The sequence below is a fragment of the Corvus moneduloides genome, chromosome 5, assembly GCF_009650955.1.
Source record: "Corvus moneduloides isolate bCorMon1 chromosome 5, bCorMon1.pri, whole genome shotgun sequence".
NCBI lineage: Eukaryota > Metazoa > Chordata > Aves > Passeriformes > Corvidae > Corvus > Corvus moneduloides.
In genome coordinates, this window is record NC_045480.1 from 5678326 (window position 1) to 5698252 (window position 19927).

A 19927-nucleotide genomic window follows, 5' to 3' on the forward strand; every position below is an offset into this window, starting at 1 on the left:
TTTGAGTGTTAAATACAGTCACTTAAAAACTACAGTGATATGACTCAGACTTGGTTTTGTATTGGAACTCCAAAAAATGCTTTTGTTACAAAACAGTCCAAGCAACCAAGACCGCTTTGCTTCCTCCTGTGCAGCACCAACCATAGCTCTTAGTCCTGACATGCGTTTGCCCAAGTTGACAAGCACACTGCTGACACTCTCCTAACTGGAAATTCCACAGCTACTCTACGAAATAAATTCAGGTACTGCTGGCAAGCTAAGCTTAATGTGGAGCTTGCCACAACCAGTCTGCCCTTGTTCTCTATTCAGCAGCATGGTGGGCAAATAGTTCTCTCTCTTCCTTTTGGGAGGTTTTATGTTTCCAAGTGTGTACCTGATCTCCTCAGAACAGCGGATTTTCTTCTCTGAAGCACTGACTGCTGCTGTTTCCTATGGACTCACTATATTCCTCTCTCCTCACCCCAAGCCACTTCTTCAGTTCACTCAAAATATCCCAAACATTGACAGTATCTTGCAAACAATTACAAGCCCTTCCAGGGTTGTATTATTTTTCTGTGAATCTGTGATTATGCAAAAATTATTTTAGCCTGATCTCCATTTCCTTATGTTGCCAGCTAGGAAACTAGACTAGACAAAAAGCACACACCTGCCTCCTCCTACCACCTTTCACACTTGTAACTTCTCTGAAACTTTCCTGCCCACAGGGTTTCTTAATTTTAAAAGCAAGTTATGAGAGACCATGTCCTAATGCATGCTAAAAAAGCCATACCAGGATCCAAGACATCTGTTGTTCTTCTTCTGAATAATGTCCATTGACTAAGTATGGAACAACACTGGAATAGCCTAGCACAATTTGTTCTTAAGTAGGAGGTAAAAATTGTTTGACTACTTGCTTCAGAATTCTTCCAAGAGACACAGGTCTAAATATCACCAGCTCCATTCTTTGTCTTTTAAAAACATACACTATATTTATCATTTTCCAGGTCAACTCTCCAATTTCCCCCAAACAGGATGAAGGTTTTTTGTTCTCTTTTGAACGTCATTTCCTGTCTTTTCTGAATCTTGTCCCCTTCTACTCCTGTTTTTTTGGTTCCTCTCTGTAGTTTGATCCTGTTTCCTTTCGGCACTTGGTGGCCAAGGAACAATGTGACCTAACAAGCTGTTCTTCTACACTGCTCAATCTTTTACCACACAGGGGTTAATTCACTTAAATTTACCATAACTTTAAGTCAGGGTGGCAGAAGAATCTCGCTTTTCTCTTTGCTGACTGAGTACTCTCCCACTGAACTGTTTGAAGAACACCATACATGTAGACTGTAAATTACTTCTTCCCTGCCCAGGGCATTCAAAATAACCTCCATATTAATGAAAGTGAATTCCCTTGCCCTCACTAGTCAGGGCAATAAAATAAAAAAGGAATTAATGAGATTTTGCTCTTTTTCAAGCCAACTCCAAAACTCACACACGTCTGTGTTTTTTAAGCAGAGAATGTTCCTGGTAGCCATGCCAAGAGATGCATCCTCTGCTATTAAGAAACACCACACCCTCCCCTTTGCTTCATGAATTCCACCCAAAGCTTCACCCTCCTGAAAGTGTTTCTGTATTCCAGACTGTATCTCACCCTGGATACAAATAATTTGGTTCCACTGGCCTGAATATGTTGCAGGTCAAGAGAACAGCAAAGCTTGCAGATTCCAAGTAGCCCAAGGTAAGACCCCACTACAAGTATTTCTGGAATATCTCAAGTCTTCCCTCCCCTTCTGAAGGGCATTCAAGCCTGTTCATTTTTTTTTCTTCTTTCAGAACAGTGGAGTGACTGCCAAACTGAGAGGATCTTTATCTAACGTCAACACTCCCCAAACACAGCAGACAGTGGCAATCTCCTCAACTGTGCTGCACCCCAGCCACGCACTTAAAATCCAGAAAACAAATAGAGTTTTAAGAGTCATTCTACTCCAAGAAGTGATTATGCAAGGTCATAGACTTCCCCATTTCTCTGCTCACATCTGCTACAGAAATATTTTGATGTGGCCAAACCCCTGTGTTTGAGGGCACCAAGTTTGCCCTGTCTGCACTAATTAACCTCCCCAACCAGTTACCCCTCACCAGCACCTCTCTGGTCTATTCCCAGTAGGGCTGCACACAATCACTTCTAAAAGTGCTACTACAAACTGAAGGTGGAGGAAAAATCTCTTTTACTGACAGACAGCATTAGGTCCATGATACAATTACAATAAAATAGGACCAAAGCAATCTAACAGACCCTGTGCAAAGCAAAATCTTTGTTTCATTTACATGTCAAGAATAGATTTTGTTGTCAGCTACCTGCTGCTTTATTTAAATTTTTTGTTTACATTTTGTAACAGGCAAAGTAATTTGATAAATTGAGAAACAACTTCTGACAAAAAAGGGTGGAATTACCCTTCCCTTTCCCCCTCCCTATGAGAAACAAAGAGTTGCTGACACTGGCTCACAGTGGCTCTTAATCATTCCCTCTCTGAGAATGACATTTCTAAATATATGCAATTTACTTTCACACAGAAGCTTAAAGCTTCACATAAAGCTGTGAAAACACAGACAATTTCAATACAAGCTGATCTTACTGTGTGGTTCAATCGTTGACATGACTTCCTTTTCAGATATCACCAGCTGGCAGAAGTGGTCTCCAATGTTGGCAAGGATGTACTTTGCTGTGTCCAGATCTAGACCCACAACATTTTTGGATAAGGGTAGCCACAAGCTAATAGCCTCGGGGTCGTACTTATTTGGAGTTAAGAAACCTTCCTCACGCAGTATTCCATGCTTATTAAACTGCAGCCTGATAAAAAAAAAAAAAGGGGGAAAAGGAGAGAAAACCCTCATCACCTCAAATGCCGTACTGGTTTAAATTCATTCCAGTCAGTCAATGCTTGAGTTGCAAATGTGTGTACTGTATGCCAATGAATTTACTGAAAGGTTACAACAGATATGGGTAAACATACTGGTCACTAGCATTAAACATGTTCAATGCACTGCTTGTTTTACAGAAACACACTGAAAACATCCAGGTTTTTAGTTAGAAATCTATCTTACAACAAGTGTAGTGTTGGGGTTTTTTTATTCACACAAAACCAAATCAGGTTTACGATTTTTAAAATGCACTGGCATTAAGGACCACATTTAGAGATGGCAACAGCAATAATTTTATCTAGGACTACATACAACTCTCAAGAGAGGTTACAGCGCCTTAAATATAGACTGTATTTCAGTAACAATTCATTTGGAGGCAGCTGTCAAAAAACATCAAGCAAAATTTGAGTAAGATATATTCCTGAGTGATTCTGAGTAGGTGGAAAGAATGAGATCTATATTGTTAGTAGTGTCTTAAATGGCAAACATGAAGAGTTCTGCTCAGGAACCTTTTTACTAAATGCTGTAGAGGAAAGTTGACTTCTGATGACAACGTGTGCTCACTGTAGTGTTAAGTGTGGCAGGAGAACATGTACTGGCAGCTGCTGTCATCAGACAAATGCTATCTTCAGATCTGACAGATTTCATACACAATAAAAAGGGAGAGTTCCATCAGTTTCAAGTTTTAAACTGAAGGGTTCATCTGATTTGAACTGCACTGCAAGTCTGGATTGTTACCCTGAGAGGATGAATTAGCATAGTCTGTTATGCTGGTCTCACACATCAGATTATACAAAGAGCTGCTATAGTAAAATCTCTAATCTGAGGTTAAATAGCAGATTAGTAGCACATCTGCCTTTTTTTAAACCTTTAGCAACAGAACTGAATTCTAGTGGGTGCACAGATTAAGTGCTTCCATGGCAAGCTTAAATGTCTCCAGCTGGAAGCCCAGAGCCACGTACTGCAACTCTTCCACAGCTCTGGGTTCATGGATAACCTTTCATAGGTCCAACCACAAAACTTCAGGAAACCAACGTGGAATCTACCCTCTCACTGCTATCTCCAATTCTACTGAGCTGTAGCACTCAAACTAAACTCGTTATCCTACTGGCACTCAGCCCAGAACAGCAAAATAAAGAGCTCTAAGTCCTGCCAAACTATTTTCTATTCAAATGAAGAAGTTGTATCATTTCTAAGGGCTAAAAAACCATAGATAGCCACTCTTTAGTGGGGTATATTGGTCTTATAGCTAGACACCAACAGTGAGAAGCTTTGAAACATGAGACCATTCCAGACATAGAACTGGGGCTTTTTAACCTTTCACATTTAAGGAATATTAAGGTATTTAAAGTATCCCAAGTTGTTCTTACCTTCTGAAGTGAAAGAAGCGGCAGAAGACGGTGGAGTCTCTCTGCTCCTTGTTCTTGCGGTAGCTGTCCAAGCGGCATTCCCTGCACTTGTGCAGGTGAGGGGCGATGTTATTGCAGGAGCCATCCTGCACAAATGCCTCTCCACTCTGCTGCAGCTTCTTCACTTTAGCAGCGTCAGATAAAATGGACTTGCGAACAATTACTGCAGGGAAGAGCAGCCAGGATTAGAAAAGCCTCTGTTTTTCACACAGAAGTGCCAGCAAATGTATTTTAGTGATAGAAGCACGTCAACTTTTCCTCTAAGTTTCACATTACATTGAAATAAAGTTATGCTAAAAATATTTGCAGTTAGCAGAAACCTCTTCTCCTGTCAGCAGGAACTGTCTCAAGCTACAGTTCCAGTGGAGTCACACAGTCTGTGGACCCAAGCTTAAAGCTCCTTCAGCTTTTTCACAGAGGAGCACTTTGAAAGAACAGCTGCTTTTAAAGGAAGTTCTTGAGCCAGAGTTGGAATCCTGAGCAGATTAGGGCATGCAGCAACCACATCTCACAAGAAATGGGGACAGAGTACAACCTGGCCATTTCTCAGTCCTGTTTTCCCCCTTCATGATGCAACAGCTTTCAGCATCTTACTGTAACAGATGCCAAACACTTCCCTTCCTCCTACGCTGCCAGTGAGGCCTTGCAGGGGACACAACAGCAACTGCTTGGCTGGCTATGAATTCATGCTAATTATGGAACAGCACGTGGTAATCCAAGGCCAAGCAACAGGAGATTGAAGAAAAAAAAAAAAAAAAAAAGATGGGTATGTAGGGAGATTCCCAGAATCCTGAACAATCAGCAACACCACCTGATGCACTGCAGGACACATGACACCAGGAGTCCAGCTCCTTAAACAACCCCAGCCTTTCCTCTTCTGTCCCATGTGAGAACCTGAAGAGATCACCAAATGGAAAAGAAGAACAAGGGTGGTTTTGGGGCTGGGTGGGTTTTAATTTGTGATGGTGGTGGTTGGGATTTTGTTTGCTTTGCTCTTGGGACAGTTTTTAAACTAAAGCCCCTCTTGAACTGGCCTTCATTGAGAACAACCACCACCTCTCACTATGTTTGTAAAATTTAGGACCATTGCTAAAAGGTAATCTCATCATGCCATCAGCATCTGTGTTCCAAACAGAACCTTGTTTTTGTAACTTCTGCCATTCTGTTCTTGCATACATTTTTGTAACAACTTATTTCTAAACATTAATGATTGGTCTGTTTCCTTTATCAGGAAAGAGTGTTTCTCAACTTTATTGCATTCCCCTCACAAAAAAAAACCACACAAGTGATTCCAGTTCCTGATTTACTCACACATATGCAAAATTAGTAATTTAAATTGTAACAAATAACCTACTTCAAGTCACTAGACAGAAACTACAAGAACTTTCAAATGACAGGAAATTTTAGAAACACTTACTATTATCCTGAACCTTGGCACTTCCAGTCCAAAAGCTTTCACTTTCACTTCTGTCACAAAGAATCTCATTCGAATTTCTTCTAATAAAAAACTCCATGTCTGCGAGTTCATCAATCTTGTTTCCTTTATGGCTGCTGTGGCTGTTGCAGCTGCTTTGTGATTTAACCCCACACTCACTGAAGGACAGAAGATGAGCATCTGAGGTTGAGGGTCTGCAATCTAAAGTTCGCTGCAGTTCAACCATGCCACTGTCTCTGGGTATTGCTATGGAAGGGCTGGGATGCTGCAACTGTTTTACAGCAATGCATTCCTTGGGAAAGTTTGTTGTGGCCTTCATAAGAGGTTCATTAGTATTCTTCAGGTTGGTTCCTTTTTCATTAGCTGAATCAGTCAAAGATGAAGATCTTGAGGTTGTCAAAGAGGTGTATTTACCTTTTTGATCACTAGGATTTTGTGTTTGCTCTTTAGACATAAACCCCGCTTTAGGAAAGGCTGTCAGATCTTCCTTCAAAGCTTTAATTCCAGTATTAAGACAGGAAGGATGAGTTTCTGGTAAGCTTCGCCTACATGTGCTGAAATGCAACATGCAATAATTAGGGGGAAAAAAAAGGTGTCAAAGCATGGCATCAGCTGCTCAATCTAGTCACACAAAGCTTGAAAGAAGAAATTTAGTTATTTAATTATGTGCTTGAGTTCTGCTGTATGAGTATTTTAAGTTTTGTGTGAGGCTAAAGAGGTTTGTGTTTTTCAGGCGTTTTTTTCTGGTTTTGATTTTTTAGAGGAGTTATAATAACAAAGCTCTACACCCATGTAGGCACACACAAATTTGTGTACTGCTGTTACTCCACTACCTTCTCTCACAATTAAGTAGTTGCTTCCTCGTTTTCTCCATGCAACTGCTGAATAACTAGATGCATTTCATTTGCATGTCTGTGGCAAGATTCTCAAGGAACTTCTGACTGGCACCACAACTCTATGCTGGAGACTGTAAAATCTCTCACCAAAAAACCTTTAAAAAAATTCTATTTTCTACATTCAGCATGTAAGAGAGACAAAACTAGTAGAAAAAGCCCTATAGCACTTCAAATTTGAGTTTTCCTGTCACACTATTTCTACCATTACATCCATTTTGTGACAGAACTGGGGGTAACAAAAGTTCAAAGGCACTGGTGTTCAACAGGAATACGACTGAGGACCTGCAGTTGATGTGAAAGAAAGCAGACACCCGCCTGAACATATTCCGGTTTTCTTGGGGGCAGGGGAGGAATGCATTTGACAAAGCAGGCACCACACCCATGTATCCATTTACAGATGGGGTACAATGAAGCAGTGACATTGGCCTGGGACATTGAAGGGCCACTTCCTCAAAGATAAATACAAATATGGCATTAGGAAGTAAATTATATATCCAGGGCAAGCAAGTCTAACACTTTTCTATGCTGGTATTATAGAGGAGTAGTTACTACAGCTATTAAAATGACCTGAGTTTGTTGTGCTAAGAATCAGAATTATTCTTGGAGGTAAAAATCTGCATAAAACTGCTTCCTTACCCCTGAGGAGTTTCTGCACCAAGGTTGGGTGGTGAGTTAGCTGGCAGGGGCAGGCCTGGGTGCCTCTGGTCTTTATTTGCAGGAGTACATCCCAGCAGTGCTTCACCCAGCACAGTTGGTACTGACTGCACGTGTCCCTGACTGGGAGAAACCTGCAAGGGAGATTTTAACAGTTAGGAAAATCCAGCATAACAAATTATGGCTTTGCAGGGTTCAGCTTGAAAAGAAAAAAAATACTCCTCCTACCATGTTTAATAAAACTAAATAAAGACTCACTCAGTTCAAGAGATGGAAAGACTTTAAAATGTCCTTTTAACCCTTATAGGTTCCATGAAAGACTGTTGATGTTAATGCATTTTCCCCCAACTAACAACAAACTTTTTTGGGGGAAGTGCATTAAGCAAATGGAAAGGAAGACAGAAAGCCCTGCTCTTGGTAACTGCCAGTGCAACAATGCTTCTAAAGTAACTGCAGTAACTGGCAGGCAGAAATAGACTTCTGAGCTCAGCTGAAAATCCCAGAGAAAATTAAAACGGTGAAGTCTGACAGCATTACCAAAAATCTACACATGAACTTTCCTGCAGCAAGAAAACCCTTTGCACCAGGATTCTAGAAAGTGTTAAGTAAAGAAATCCTGTGTTGATTAAATCACCAGCCTAACAAATCTATAATTCATTTAGGAATACAATAGGCCTACCAAATTAGCAAGTGTCTTTAAAACAGTAGTTTTCTGTGGGGGTCCTTCCTCAGCTCCAACATCCATATTTTACTCCCACATGCTTCACTTAACTGCTGGGAAGTTACACTACAGGCTCATCAGCATCAGCTCCCAAAATATTTCCTTTTTGTTTTGGTATTACACAGCTGTCAGGCACCAAGTCAAGAGCTCAGAAATATGCTGCAGATAATTAACTCCACACTAGAAATGAGTCCTATCACATACTTATTAACAAAAAACATGGCTTCAGTTCATCACTCCCACATACTCACATCCACCAAAATCAGAGAAACAAACAGCTTCTGCTTTCCTTACTAGAAAGCACACTCACTGCAACCACTTGGAAAAATGGTTGCAAGGCATTTCCCCAAGAGTACAAAAGTGATAAATGATCCAGTCCTTTGAAGGAAGGCAGACTAGAAAATGAGAAGTAAATCACTACTTTAAGGAAAAACTATGGTAAAACAAGTTACAAATTCAGATCATGGTAATTCTTCAGCAGGGCAGTTGAAATGTGAAATACAGACCAGCTTTGTGAGTATCAAGCAGGCTGCTCAATGGCTGAATTATGCAGAAAACTGAAAAAAAGGCAAACTGAGCACCAAAAGCTGCTAAAGGCACTCAAGCATGAGCTATGGAAACACAAGACTGCAATGCTCTGTTACTCCATGCTGCCCTGCTGCCCATGCTCCCCCTCAGCAGTTAATACAGGACAGGACACTTCCTTCATTGAGGCATCTTATCCTGTGCTTGTTACCTCATGCTGGTTCTTTGTGAGGTTGTTAAAGACTGCTAATGACCATATCCAGCCATTGCCAGATCTGCACAGCTGACTCCACACAGGACTGACTGCACAGAAGCAACACAACCCCCTTCCCCCCCTTCCAGAGCTTCCTGAAGACCAGCTACTCCTGCCTAAAACACAGGTTTTGGTCTGAAACACTGGGCAAAATTACAGGGCAGGTTTGAAGTACTGTTCTTCAGCCAAGCCATGATTATTTATTTGCATTTCTACACTTAAGTAATCCAGATTGTCTTTTGCCCTTTGAGAGTTTACTTATCTCTCAGTGATACCTGGCAGGTCACTCACAAAAGAAATAAAAGTAGACATGAAAGTACTACAAAAGCCACATTCCCTTTTTGTACTGAAACAACTTTCAACTGCTCCTCATGCAGCTTCAATCCTCAAAGCATCCAAGTGCAGCTGAAGGTTTTGGGTTCAAGTACAAAATAGTTAAAGAAAGAACATGAAAAACAAAGGTTATAAACTTCAGAACTCCTTTGTGTTTTCTCCCATGGAAGAATACATGACCAGGCAGGCCAACTCCTAAGCGGGAGGAGGGGGCAAAAAACACAATAAAAACAAAAAAAACCCAACCAAACAAAAAACCCAACAAACCACTAACTTTCAAGGCTTAGTAGCTTTGGCTCCAATTATCACAAGGCAAGATGTTCAATTCATGCCCAGACAAGCTTGAAAACTCAACACACCCTCCAAGGGATTATTTTATTATTCTACTTTCCAATCTAATCCTTAAGATGTTTTGAGAGGTGACATAATCATTATGTAGCAGCCATATATAACAGAACAAGACATTACCTCAGGAGAAGATTTTGTGTGTTTAGCATCAATACTTCCACTGTTCTCAGATGACTTCCTTTTCACACCCCCAATTCTTTTTGATTTATCTGGAAGGGAAGGTGATCAAGATTAGTCTACCACAAATAACCTACTTTGTGTTTGAAGGACAAAAAGTAATAGGTCTTACCACATTTTCCATTGTTGTCATATATGATTTCAACATGAATTAACTCTGGATCAAGAGTTTTTAAAGCTGGAATCTTGAAAAGGAACAGGAAACACAGAAGCAGCCATTTAGACAGGTGAAACTCTATTTGAGTATATTTATCTTAGATGTGGTAGCATGGACTAAGCTTAGACACTAAACTTCTAGGTTCTTTGAATACCAAGCTGAATTTAACAACATTCCATGTGACAGTGTCTCTGCATAAAAACACGAACTGGTGCTTGAGAGCACTGTCTGCACAGCACAGAGAGCAAAGAAACCAGGATCATATTTGCTTCACTCTTCCAATAAAAACTCCAGGTCTCCTTCATTTTTCATAGAAGGACATTTCTTATTTAATAATCTACCAGCAGCATAAAGAAACACTTTGGTTTATATTGTTCCGCACTACACTGTCACCCATGTTTGAAGATTACAGTAAAGACAGAAATAAAAATGGTTTTGGTGGAGATATAAATAAAAGTTTGCACCTATTCCCCAAATCTATTTGTACACCACAATAACTGGTTCCTACCTCCTGACAGTTGACTTCTAGAGTTCTTGTAGCTGGATTACCATTGACAACAACTGCTGTGAACCACTGAGTAGAAGGATCCAGGCTATAAATCCTAATTTTTGAACCAATGATATTTTTTCCACCTTCAAAATTAAAAAAAAAAAAAAAAAAAAAAAAAAGCAAGCGCTTAGGACAAAGAAGGCATGAAGATGACCACAGTTACCAAAATGAATTTTTCCTGTCCTTACAGTAGGGGAAATTAAAACTAAGATGCAATATTTACCTTTTTATAAGAGACATTCCCTGCATGTGCAAGCACATGACTACAAATATGCTGGTATGAACCCGGTAATTAAGAATTTAAAGCTGACAAACAAAACTAACAATTTTAAATTTGACTAAAAGAAGCCTCTATACAACACCTGGAAGTTTTCACAAACAAGTAACAAATTGGAAAAAAAATCAAGTTACTGAAGCAATAAACAACTTGATATAATTTTGTTCAAAATTACTTCAAGTTTGATATATTTCACAAATACCAGGCCACCTATAAATGCTTAAATTACTTACTCTTACTAAAGAAATACCTGAAACTTAAACATCTACAATCCTTCACATTTTGCATTCATGGCTTTGAGAGTAAAATCAGTATTTTTAAAAAGGTTTTATCCCCTAGAACAGATTACCAATTAATTAAACCAACACTGCAAGGATTTCCCTTTGGACTTGAGCATTTATTGCCAGAGCTTTCCACTCCACAGTATGTTTGTACCTTGGACCAAGCGTGTCTCATCAAGGTGTTTCTTAACCAGAGCCTGAATTTCTTCATTTACATTTTGATCATCCTTAAGAGAAAGCCTGGAACTATCCACATCCTATTTCAGGGAAAAAAAAAAAAAGAACAGAAGTTTCCATTCAGGGTAATGCTTTTAACAAAATCCCGCAATATTTAAAAACAAAATGGCAGCAATTCATAGAAATCCAATTCTCATTAATCTGTGTCCCATCAGTTCTAGGATGTTGGATTGGAGGCAGACATCAATTTCTTACCACTAATTTGCAATAAGCATCTGCAAGACAGACTGAAGTGAGCTCTCCAGGTCCACTTTAATATTGTTCTGAAAACAGCCCAGCTTTGTTGTACTACATTGCTAATGAGCACTGATTTTAATTGAACCATCCATTCTTAACTTAGGATTTTAAATTCTCAGAAGCAGCAACATATTTGTCCTGAGCAGACACAAATGAAAATACTTTGTTTCTATTTATGATAATGCCAGGATGCAGTCCATTTAAAGACACCATTATAAAATGTTTATAGGAATGAAAACAGAGTCAGCTACATACAAATTATTCATAGTTATTCAGCATAATGTATGCATATTATAGTATTTTTTTCCTCTCGAATTCTTGAATGAGAACTGATTCTGAAATGGAAAGGTCAGAGCAAGTTTCCACCCAAGACTCAAGAGTGCTTATAAGAAAATGGTTTGGGGTTGGGTTTTATCTTTTTGTCCCAGGCACTGCTCTGGTATTTGTAAGAGGCAGAAGACTGAAGAACTAGAAGTCAATAAACTCTTATTCAAGATGGCAGTAAAGCAATCTTCTCCACTGCAGTGCTGAGATAAGGATTCTGCATAAAGAGATCTCTACCCTGCTGTTGAGCCAACACAAGCAAGACAACCACCTACAACTCAAATTTGGCTTTTAGTGACTCTCTTGTCAGTTTCTCTAAAGGACTTGAGCATTTGCTGACTGTTAAAAAGTCAAAGTAGAACACTAATGATGGCACTACTTGCAGTCTCAACATGGGACATCCATTACTATTTTTATTTCAGATTGCTTACAGGTCTCAGGAATAGCTTCCTAAAAAGGCTAAATCCTGTATCTTTAGCAGATACTATTCCTTCAAACACCTGCCCAGCCAGTCACAAGGGACAATTGTTTCAACCCATCTGTACCTAACAAACTTTCCTCTGGTGCTCAATAAAGGGACTACAATTCAACCATCTCATTTACATTCTGCCCAATTCCTCATTTGTTTAGGATTAGTAGTGATGTGCTTCTGTTAAATAGCAAGATTTATGCCAGGCATTACTGTGCAAAGAGTTGCAGGAACAACAGTCCTGTTCAAAAGAAGAAAGGGGAATTATTCCAGGTTATCCCCCAACCAGCATGATGCAACTGCTGTCCCCTGGGCTGAATAACTGTCCTGGCACACTCCCTCATCCAGCTCTCCCAAGTGACCATGTCCTGAATCAGCTTCAGCAGGTTTTAAATCAGACACATTACATTCAGAACTGATATTTATGAGTCACAGAAAAACACCTACTACAAGTTTTTACCCATCTGAAGTTTGCATTTAGATTACATTAACTTGATATATCTTAAATACCAAGACAAGAAATTCATCTTTCATCTTCACAATGCCATTCAAGGTTACCTGGATGGGCGTCAAGAGGTCTTTAGAAAGAAAAACACACTTCTCTTCACCCAGATAGCGCACTGAAACCAGTGATCCCATTCCAGCTTTGTCCACTAAGGACTTGTAGGTCTAAAAAAAGTGAAAAACATGTTCTCAGAGAGTAAGAAGATTTCATCATTCATCATCTGCATTTAAAAAATTACTTTAATTTTGCTTCTATTTCTCTGTTAAGTTACCACATCTACACACAACTCGTGAAAACAAAACTAGTTTCCAATTAAACTTCTAATACACACCTAATGAAACAGTTACTGGACTCCACCTGAAATTAATTTCATTTATCAGCATGAATTAGGAATTCAATGTAGGTGGCTGTCATTAACAATTAATCAATCATTCATCTCCACATGAAGAATTTATTAATACAGTAATTCTAATTGTGGATATATTTCTAACAATCCTCCTTATGGTAGACTGGGGAAATAACTAGCAAATCAATGAATGCCTGCAGCATAGTTTACACTGAAGTTCTCAAAACTTGTGCAACACTAATAATACACCAAAACCTTAATTTAAGCACATGTGATGGCTTGGATAGCCTCACTGCAATGCAATGATGAAGTTGTGTTCAGGTGTATCAAAGGCTTTAGCAACAGATAAGAAAGAAAAATTTCCTTCACAACCTTCTGAACACTTCCTAATACCTTCAAAGTTAAATTTTTTCTAGTGACAGTAACAGATCTGAGAGGAAAGGCACCAGGAGCCTAAAACAAAAGAAGTGGCAAGAGTAACTCCTCCCTACCTGAAAGGTGTAATTGAGCCCCATTTAAAAAAAGGAAATTGTTCTGATAGGGGAAGGCAGCCTTTCTTTCATCAGTCCTTCAAAAACCCAGACACTCTCTTGTGTTCACCTCAGCTAGGACAGCACTGGCAGAGGGACAGGACCCCCAGAGGAGGGAACATGAGTCTCCCCAGAAGTAACTGGGCATTCCAAGATTCCTACAAAGCTACTCCATTTGTCAGAAACGCTCTCCCATATACTTAAATCAAGAAGTTGTGATCAAATTTTAAATAAATTAATCCACACACCTCTTCTGGGACCTCTGCTTTCCTTCCTTGTGTGATGATAAAGGGACAAAAAGTCTTTTTTTTTTTTTGCCAAGGCAAGCTCCAGCACTGGCCTACATTTGAGCCTACATCTTCCTCTGTGAAACGAGCTTTGGAACATGTACCCTGCATGAACTGACCCGTCAAACACATCAGGAGGAACACCTTATGCCAAAACTGAAGACAAGTATCCAGTAAGAACTATTCAGATACTTGGAAATGGACAACAGCTAAGTTTAAATAAGGACATTTTCAGAACAAGCTATCAGCAAAATTTAACTGTGGAACTGCTGATATTAATGCACAGCCCAGGAAATAAAATTAAGGATTTGTATTTCCTCCCATTCGATTGGGTGTTACTTCCAATAAATATCTAGATTGACTATGTTTAAAGAAAGACCAGCTAAAACTCAGCACACTTTATACCTTGCAAAGTGAATAGTATTAAAACACAGATTACAATTTCAGCATAATTCATGTTCAGCAACTTTACATGTTTACATCCTCACTTCTTGCACTACTTTCTTGAGTAGCAATATCCAAAGTAGTCAAGTACAACCGTACTGGCTGAATACATTAAGAAATGTTCCCTGTTCATCTCCCCAGGCTAACGCACCTATTCAGCCATGCATGGCAGGTACAGAAAGCTTAGTTCCCTCCTTGTACAGTGTAGCTCAGGTTTTTGTGTGCAGAAAATCTAAATCTCACAAATCATTTTTGTCAGGCGGGCATCACGTAAGTCACTTGAATTATTTTTTTCTCAGGATCAAGAATCACCACACTTGATGTAATTAACAGTACTTGAGGCAGAGTCAAAAATTTAAAAGAAAACACAGACTATCCTTAGAAACCTATTATTTACACTTTTTCTCTCTAGTCTCAAAAGGAATTTTGTGGAAGAAACAAAACATGAGACTAGAAAGAGAATGAATTAACAATGCACAGAACAGCGGTCTGAGGGAGAAGCAAAGTCATAAAAATACATTCTTGTGTCCACAGGCACAACACACCAACTTCAAATGCTGATGAGCTCTGTCAGTTCAAGCTGCACAATAAGGTTTTCTCCCTTCACAAGACACCCAAGACTGAGGCTGCACTTGAGAAATTCACACTGGTGACAACACTGTCCCCAGAAAGCGGAACTGCAGGAGCAAAGTGAGTCAAGCCAAGAGTGTACTTGCCATCGCAGGCCACTGGACAGGAGGCATGGATTGGGTTTTTCTTTCAGCCAGCACCAGCTTTTGCTCCACCAGGAATGCTATCATCATATGGCTGTAGACTTCTATCCATCTTCGCTTTTCCCATGATTCATCATCAAATTCTACACAAATCTACAGAAAGGAAGCAAAGTGAATGAGTGACTACCTATAAAATCCAGACACATTCAACATGAAAAAGATAAAACCACCAATTCACTCAAAAATAAAAAAATCATTGAAAGTACTTATAATTCCAGCATGATTATTGCCTGTCACATAATCAAGCAATCATTAAAGCATCCAAGGCTGACCCAGTACTTTTCAAGTACTAGTCAATGTTAACTGGTTTATCATCATTACTCTCACATGAAATATTAATATCTCCATTAACTTTACAACTTCCCATCTCAAAAAGTTCTGTGCTGCTCAAGAAGAGTTAAACATGTTAACACTGTTACTGGTGTTTACAAGCAGGGAAGAATACACACACCCCTAAGAAGTCCACTAAAACGAAAGGACTGCCTACAGCAGTGGCACATGGATTTTCCACAAACTCTAAAGCACTGGAATAAAAAAGCTGGTTTTTTCCAGAAATATTTTAAAAATACCAATCCCAAAGAATAACTTCAGCCAATTTATTGAAAGCACAAATGACAGAAGGACAGCAAAGGTGATTAAATTATGCAGTGTGAAGAAGGTAATCTCCTGTCTGCTTTTAACCGCAACTTATCCTTAAGAATTTCAGAAGCAAGTATGTAAATTTTTCAAAAGGAAAACAATTTCATGGCAAAAATATGATGGCGTGACCAATGTCTTTGGGGCAGCATTACCCTAATTTCAAAGGCAACATGGGAGATCAGCAAATGATTGGGAAAGACCACAAATACAACTTGACCTGAATACAGGAACTCGAACGTCTTGGTAGAGAACTCTACTCTTGGAAAAAATCGGAATTCCCTCTTCCCAAAGAATACAGCGATCCAGCTTAAAACACATTTCACAAACAGCATAGAAATCTCAGCTGAGTGAATCTTAGTAACATTTCCTGGTGTTTTATTGTCCCTCTCATGGGAAAGGCAAGTGAAAACATGCACACAAACAGCATTACCACAGCCAGGAGTCATAGAACTAATGGGTGCAGAAATGAACTTAGTAATTTTGAGGTGCACAGAAACAACGAAAGAGATAAGCAAATAACTACCAGAACCAGAATAGCTTGTTTTGTCTACTCCATCAGTGCTGCACACACAGGAAAACACTTGAGAAAATAATTTCAACAGCAGTTGACAACCCTTCCATACAAAACAAAAATGGAAAGAAATACTTCTATTTTTTTTTTTACAGTAGAAATACTTACTCCCCCCTCTCAGTCCATTACTATTTTGGGTCTATCATGCTTCCACAAGAGCTGTGGGAGGAAAGGAGGTGGGACGTGTTTTGGTACAAAGTTCTCCACATTTCCATTGTCCATGCTGCAACTCCTTTAACACTTCAGCTGGAGAGCACATCAACTCGATCGCTTCTGGCAGAACCGTAACCAGCTACAAAGCTCACAATACAGTCCCCCTCAGCACCTGCTTCTTCTTTGCAGAGAAAGTCCTTAAAGAGTTTTCTGCACCAACAACCTCCTCCTCGCTACAAGCACGGCACAGGGCACAGCCCCGCACCCAAAAATGGACGAAGATCCACCCCCGCCGCAGATCCACAACAACAAACTGATAACAAAGTTTACGCTTTCAAGAGCGAGTTAGAAACACCCACAGTTTCTTTTTGTTTGACAAGGAAGGGGCGCTTCTTAGGTTAATCAGAGGTCACCAAGTTCTCACTAACAAAAAAGGGGAAGGAGACAGTTTAAATGGAAAGATGGTGCTGCTGTTCCTGCTGTCACAGGACAGCCACCGAAGTCCTCCGTAGAAACAAGGACAGTGTTCCAGATGCCGCTGCTACAATGGAGTTTTGTCCTTGGGGAGTAAGCACTCAGTCTGTACTCCAGTAAGTGCCCAGACATGGCTGAACACTTTTAATGACTACGGCTGCCAAATAAAGCCCCGTAACAACTTCACAGTCAAACCGTAAACACCGCTTGACTTCCACACAAAATACGCAGCTGACCAATCACACCACGTTGCAGCAACTGACTGTGTGTTCAAAAAACCACTTGGTAATCATTAATAAGAAGAGGCCACCATGCAAGAAGAGTCCGAGGGACCTCCAACACCAAGCATGAATTTGGTATGATTTTAAAACCTAAGTACTTGTTCATGACCAGCTACTGCAAGGAGCAGGAAAGAAAAGTCACCAATCCCAACAATACTGGAGAGCTTCGGTTTCAACTCTGGAAGCAAAAATCCGTTCACAGCTAGCAAGACCTTAAACTACGTTTAAGAAATAAACCATAACCATACTGGGTGTGGTAAAAACCTGCTTTTCAAAATGCCGGTGGAAGAAAGCACATTTATAATTAGTTAAGTTCCGGCATCAGTACACGGGGGGCACTTGGGCAGGGGTGCGCGTTTCGAAGCGTGTTGGCCAAGACGCCCTCTCCCCCCGAGAGCAGCATGTGCACACACGTGTATGCACACCCACACCAACTTCCCCGGTCACACTCTCGATTTCGCAGGTCTCTCTGAAAGTTCCCGGTTACCTTCAGGTCTTGTTTGGATATGTCCGTGTGTGACACAGCCCGGATCCTGCCCGACTTCCAGGGCCATTCCGAGATGAGGCTGGCGTCCCACGTCCTGTCCTCCTCCTCCGACAGGCAGAGGAACCTCTTCCCTACGAGCAGCGACCAGCTCCCCTCGAGCCTCAGCACCATTTTAACTCATCGGGAGGCCTTCACCGAGGAAAGCGACGGAAGGAGGAGAGAAACACACAGGGCAGGGCGGTGAGCGCTTCCTCCTTCCTCTCCCGGCCCTCCCCCCCCCCCCGCTTCTCCGAGCGGCTGCAGCCGGACCCCCGGGCACCCACAGGTCGCCCCCCCCGCCCACAGTCCTGTTAATCACTGCTCGGGAGAGGGGGGGTGGAAAAAAGCAACAGAAGCTATTTCTAGAATGGCTGCAGCGCAGCTCCCGACCATTCCCACCCCCGCCGCCTCTTTGTTCCCTCCTCCGAGCAGCCGGAGCGCCGGGCGGCAGCCGAAGGAAGGGAGCAGGCGACCGGGCCAAGCTCCTTCCGCCTCACCAACACCCCGGCCTGCCCACCCGGGCAGCCCTCCAGCCCTGCCCCTGCCCTCACCTGCTCCCCCCCGGCCCCGCTGCCGGCGCACCCCGCAGTCACCCCGGGCCCGGGTCCCGCTCCCCTCCGCTCCCCTCCACCCCCCCGCCCCGACCGCCGCCGCGGCCAAGCGACACTGTCGGCGCCGCGCCGCGCACACGCCCCCTCACCCGTGCGCGCGCCCCCGTCCCGCGCCCCTATTGGCTACTCCGCGGATGCAGGGCGGGGCCGGCGGGGAGCCTCCTGCCGCGATTGGCCCGGAGGGGCGGGGCCCGCGCGCCCGGCCACGCCCCCGAAACCGTTGCTCAGCAGATGGCGGATAAAAAAATAAAAACGATATATCCTTCCGCTTGAGCGCCGGGGAAAGGAGTCCCCTCGCAGCCGGGCCCCAAGGGAGGCACGGACACGCGTTGGGCCACGGTGCCTCCCTAGGTCCGTGTTCCCGCCTCGGCAGCGCCGAGCCTCCAGCTACAGGAACAGCGTTTGGAGGCGGCGGAGGGATCCGAAGCGAGGCCAGAGGGTGTGATACGACCCCTTATACGTGCGGCTCGCGGCGTACTCAGATATAGCACAGGGGGCGGTGGCACCTGCGGGGTGTCTCTGCGCATGCGCACGGGGGTGGGGCCAGCACCTGCGGGAGGCCCGCAGGCCGCCATCTTAGCATGCTAAGGAGGATGGGGTCAGGCGGGCCCTGAGGGGCACGGGACAGGGCACGGGGCGAAACAGCACAATATAACTGCGTGCCCGAGGTTCCTGGGGAGGATCGTAGGTTGTGGAGGTGCTCCAGTTGTGGTTGATGTAGGTTGTGGAGTTGTATCTAAAAGCAAATGGCTTCCACCAGCTCAAGCTTTTAACATGAGACCTCTTGTGTTCTTACAAATAACAAGGCGAGATGACAGAATCATAACTGGTTTGGTTTGGAAGGGATTTAGTGCCTCACTGCCCTCACAGGGAAGAATTTCTTCCTTATATCTAATTTAAGGCAATGCTTTTCAGCTGAAAGCCACTCCCATAACCAGCTACAGAGAAAGAAGGAGTTAAACAGAGAATATGACAGTGATCTGGGTGATGGTGTTCAGCGCTGACCCAAAAAGACACGCGTATTCATCTACTGTAAGACTTTCCCACTAGAGCATGTGGGAGGAAAAGACCAAAAGTGCAGAAAGTACCCAAAGCAAAGAAGCTGTTGACTCATCCAGTTTACTAAAAACTAAGAGTGCTCAGCTTGTGCTATCTCCAGGGCTTTGTATCACCAGAGATGTCTGAGCTTCAAAAACCCCCATCAGAGTTGGATATTCCTGCCATGTTCTGGTCTCATCCTCCATTTTCTCCAAGAATATATTTCCACACTTAGGTTAAATGTATTTTTAAAGCCTTTCCCACCAATTTGCTTCACCTGATCACTTGCCTACTACATTAAAACAAACACACTCATGTATGAAATCAAAAGGCACAAAAAATTCCTCACCTGCCATGATGAGGAAATTGCTGTCCTCCACTCCATGGAAATCAGACAGTCCAATTTCCATGATGACTTTAGGGAATCTCCAATGATTTCTATCAATGAGGTGAACCTAGTAATCGGTACAATTTTCAGCAGGGACAAACAAAGAAACAAAAGTGAATAATAAAAAATTGATGGATCAGCAACTGTGTGCAGTCTGAAGAACCACTCATTAGCTGGCACTGAAAGAAA

At 42.0% G+C, this 19927-nt stretch overlaps 1 protein-coding gene across 1 annotated transcript in view; it reads right to left on the minus strand.

Moving 5' to 3' along the window:
• Window positions 1-18346, minus strand: part of KDM3A (lysine demethylase 3A) — a 29923-nt gene extending 11577 nt beyond the window's left edge. The window contains exons 1-12 of the mRNA XM_032108330.1: window positions 18253-18346; window positions 17663-17851; window positions 15001-15150; window positions 12731-12841; window positions 11060-11162; window positions 10306-10430; window positions 9753-9825; window positions 9584-9672; window positions 7266-7417; window positions 5716-6287; window positions 4260-4461; window positions 2604-2818 (exon numbers count right to left, since the gene is read on the minus strand). Of these exons, the coding sequence (XP_031964221.1) occupies window positions 2604-2818; window positions 4260-4461; window positions 5716-6287; window positions 7266-7417; window positions 9584-9672; window positions 9753-9825; window positions 10306-10430; window positions 11060-11162; window positions 12731-12841; window positions 15001-15150; window positions 17663-17833 (1963 nt within the window). The 5' untranslated portion in view covers window positions 17834-17851; window positions 18253-18346. The remainder of the gene's footprint in view (window positions 1-2603; window positions 2819-4259; window positions 4462-5715; window positions 6288-7265; window positions 7418-9583; window positions 9673-9752; window positions 9826-10305; window positions 10431-11059; window positions 11163-12730; window positions 12842-15000; window positions 15151-17662; window positions 17852-18252) is intronic.
• Between the last annotated feature and the right edge of the window lie 1581 nt (window positions 18347-19927).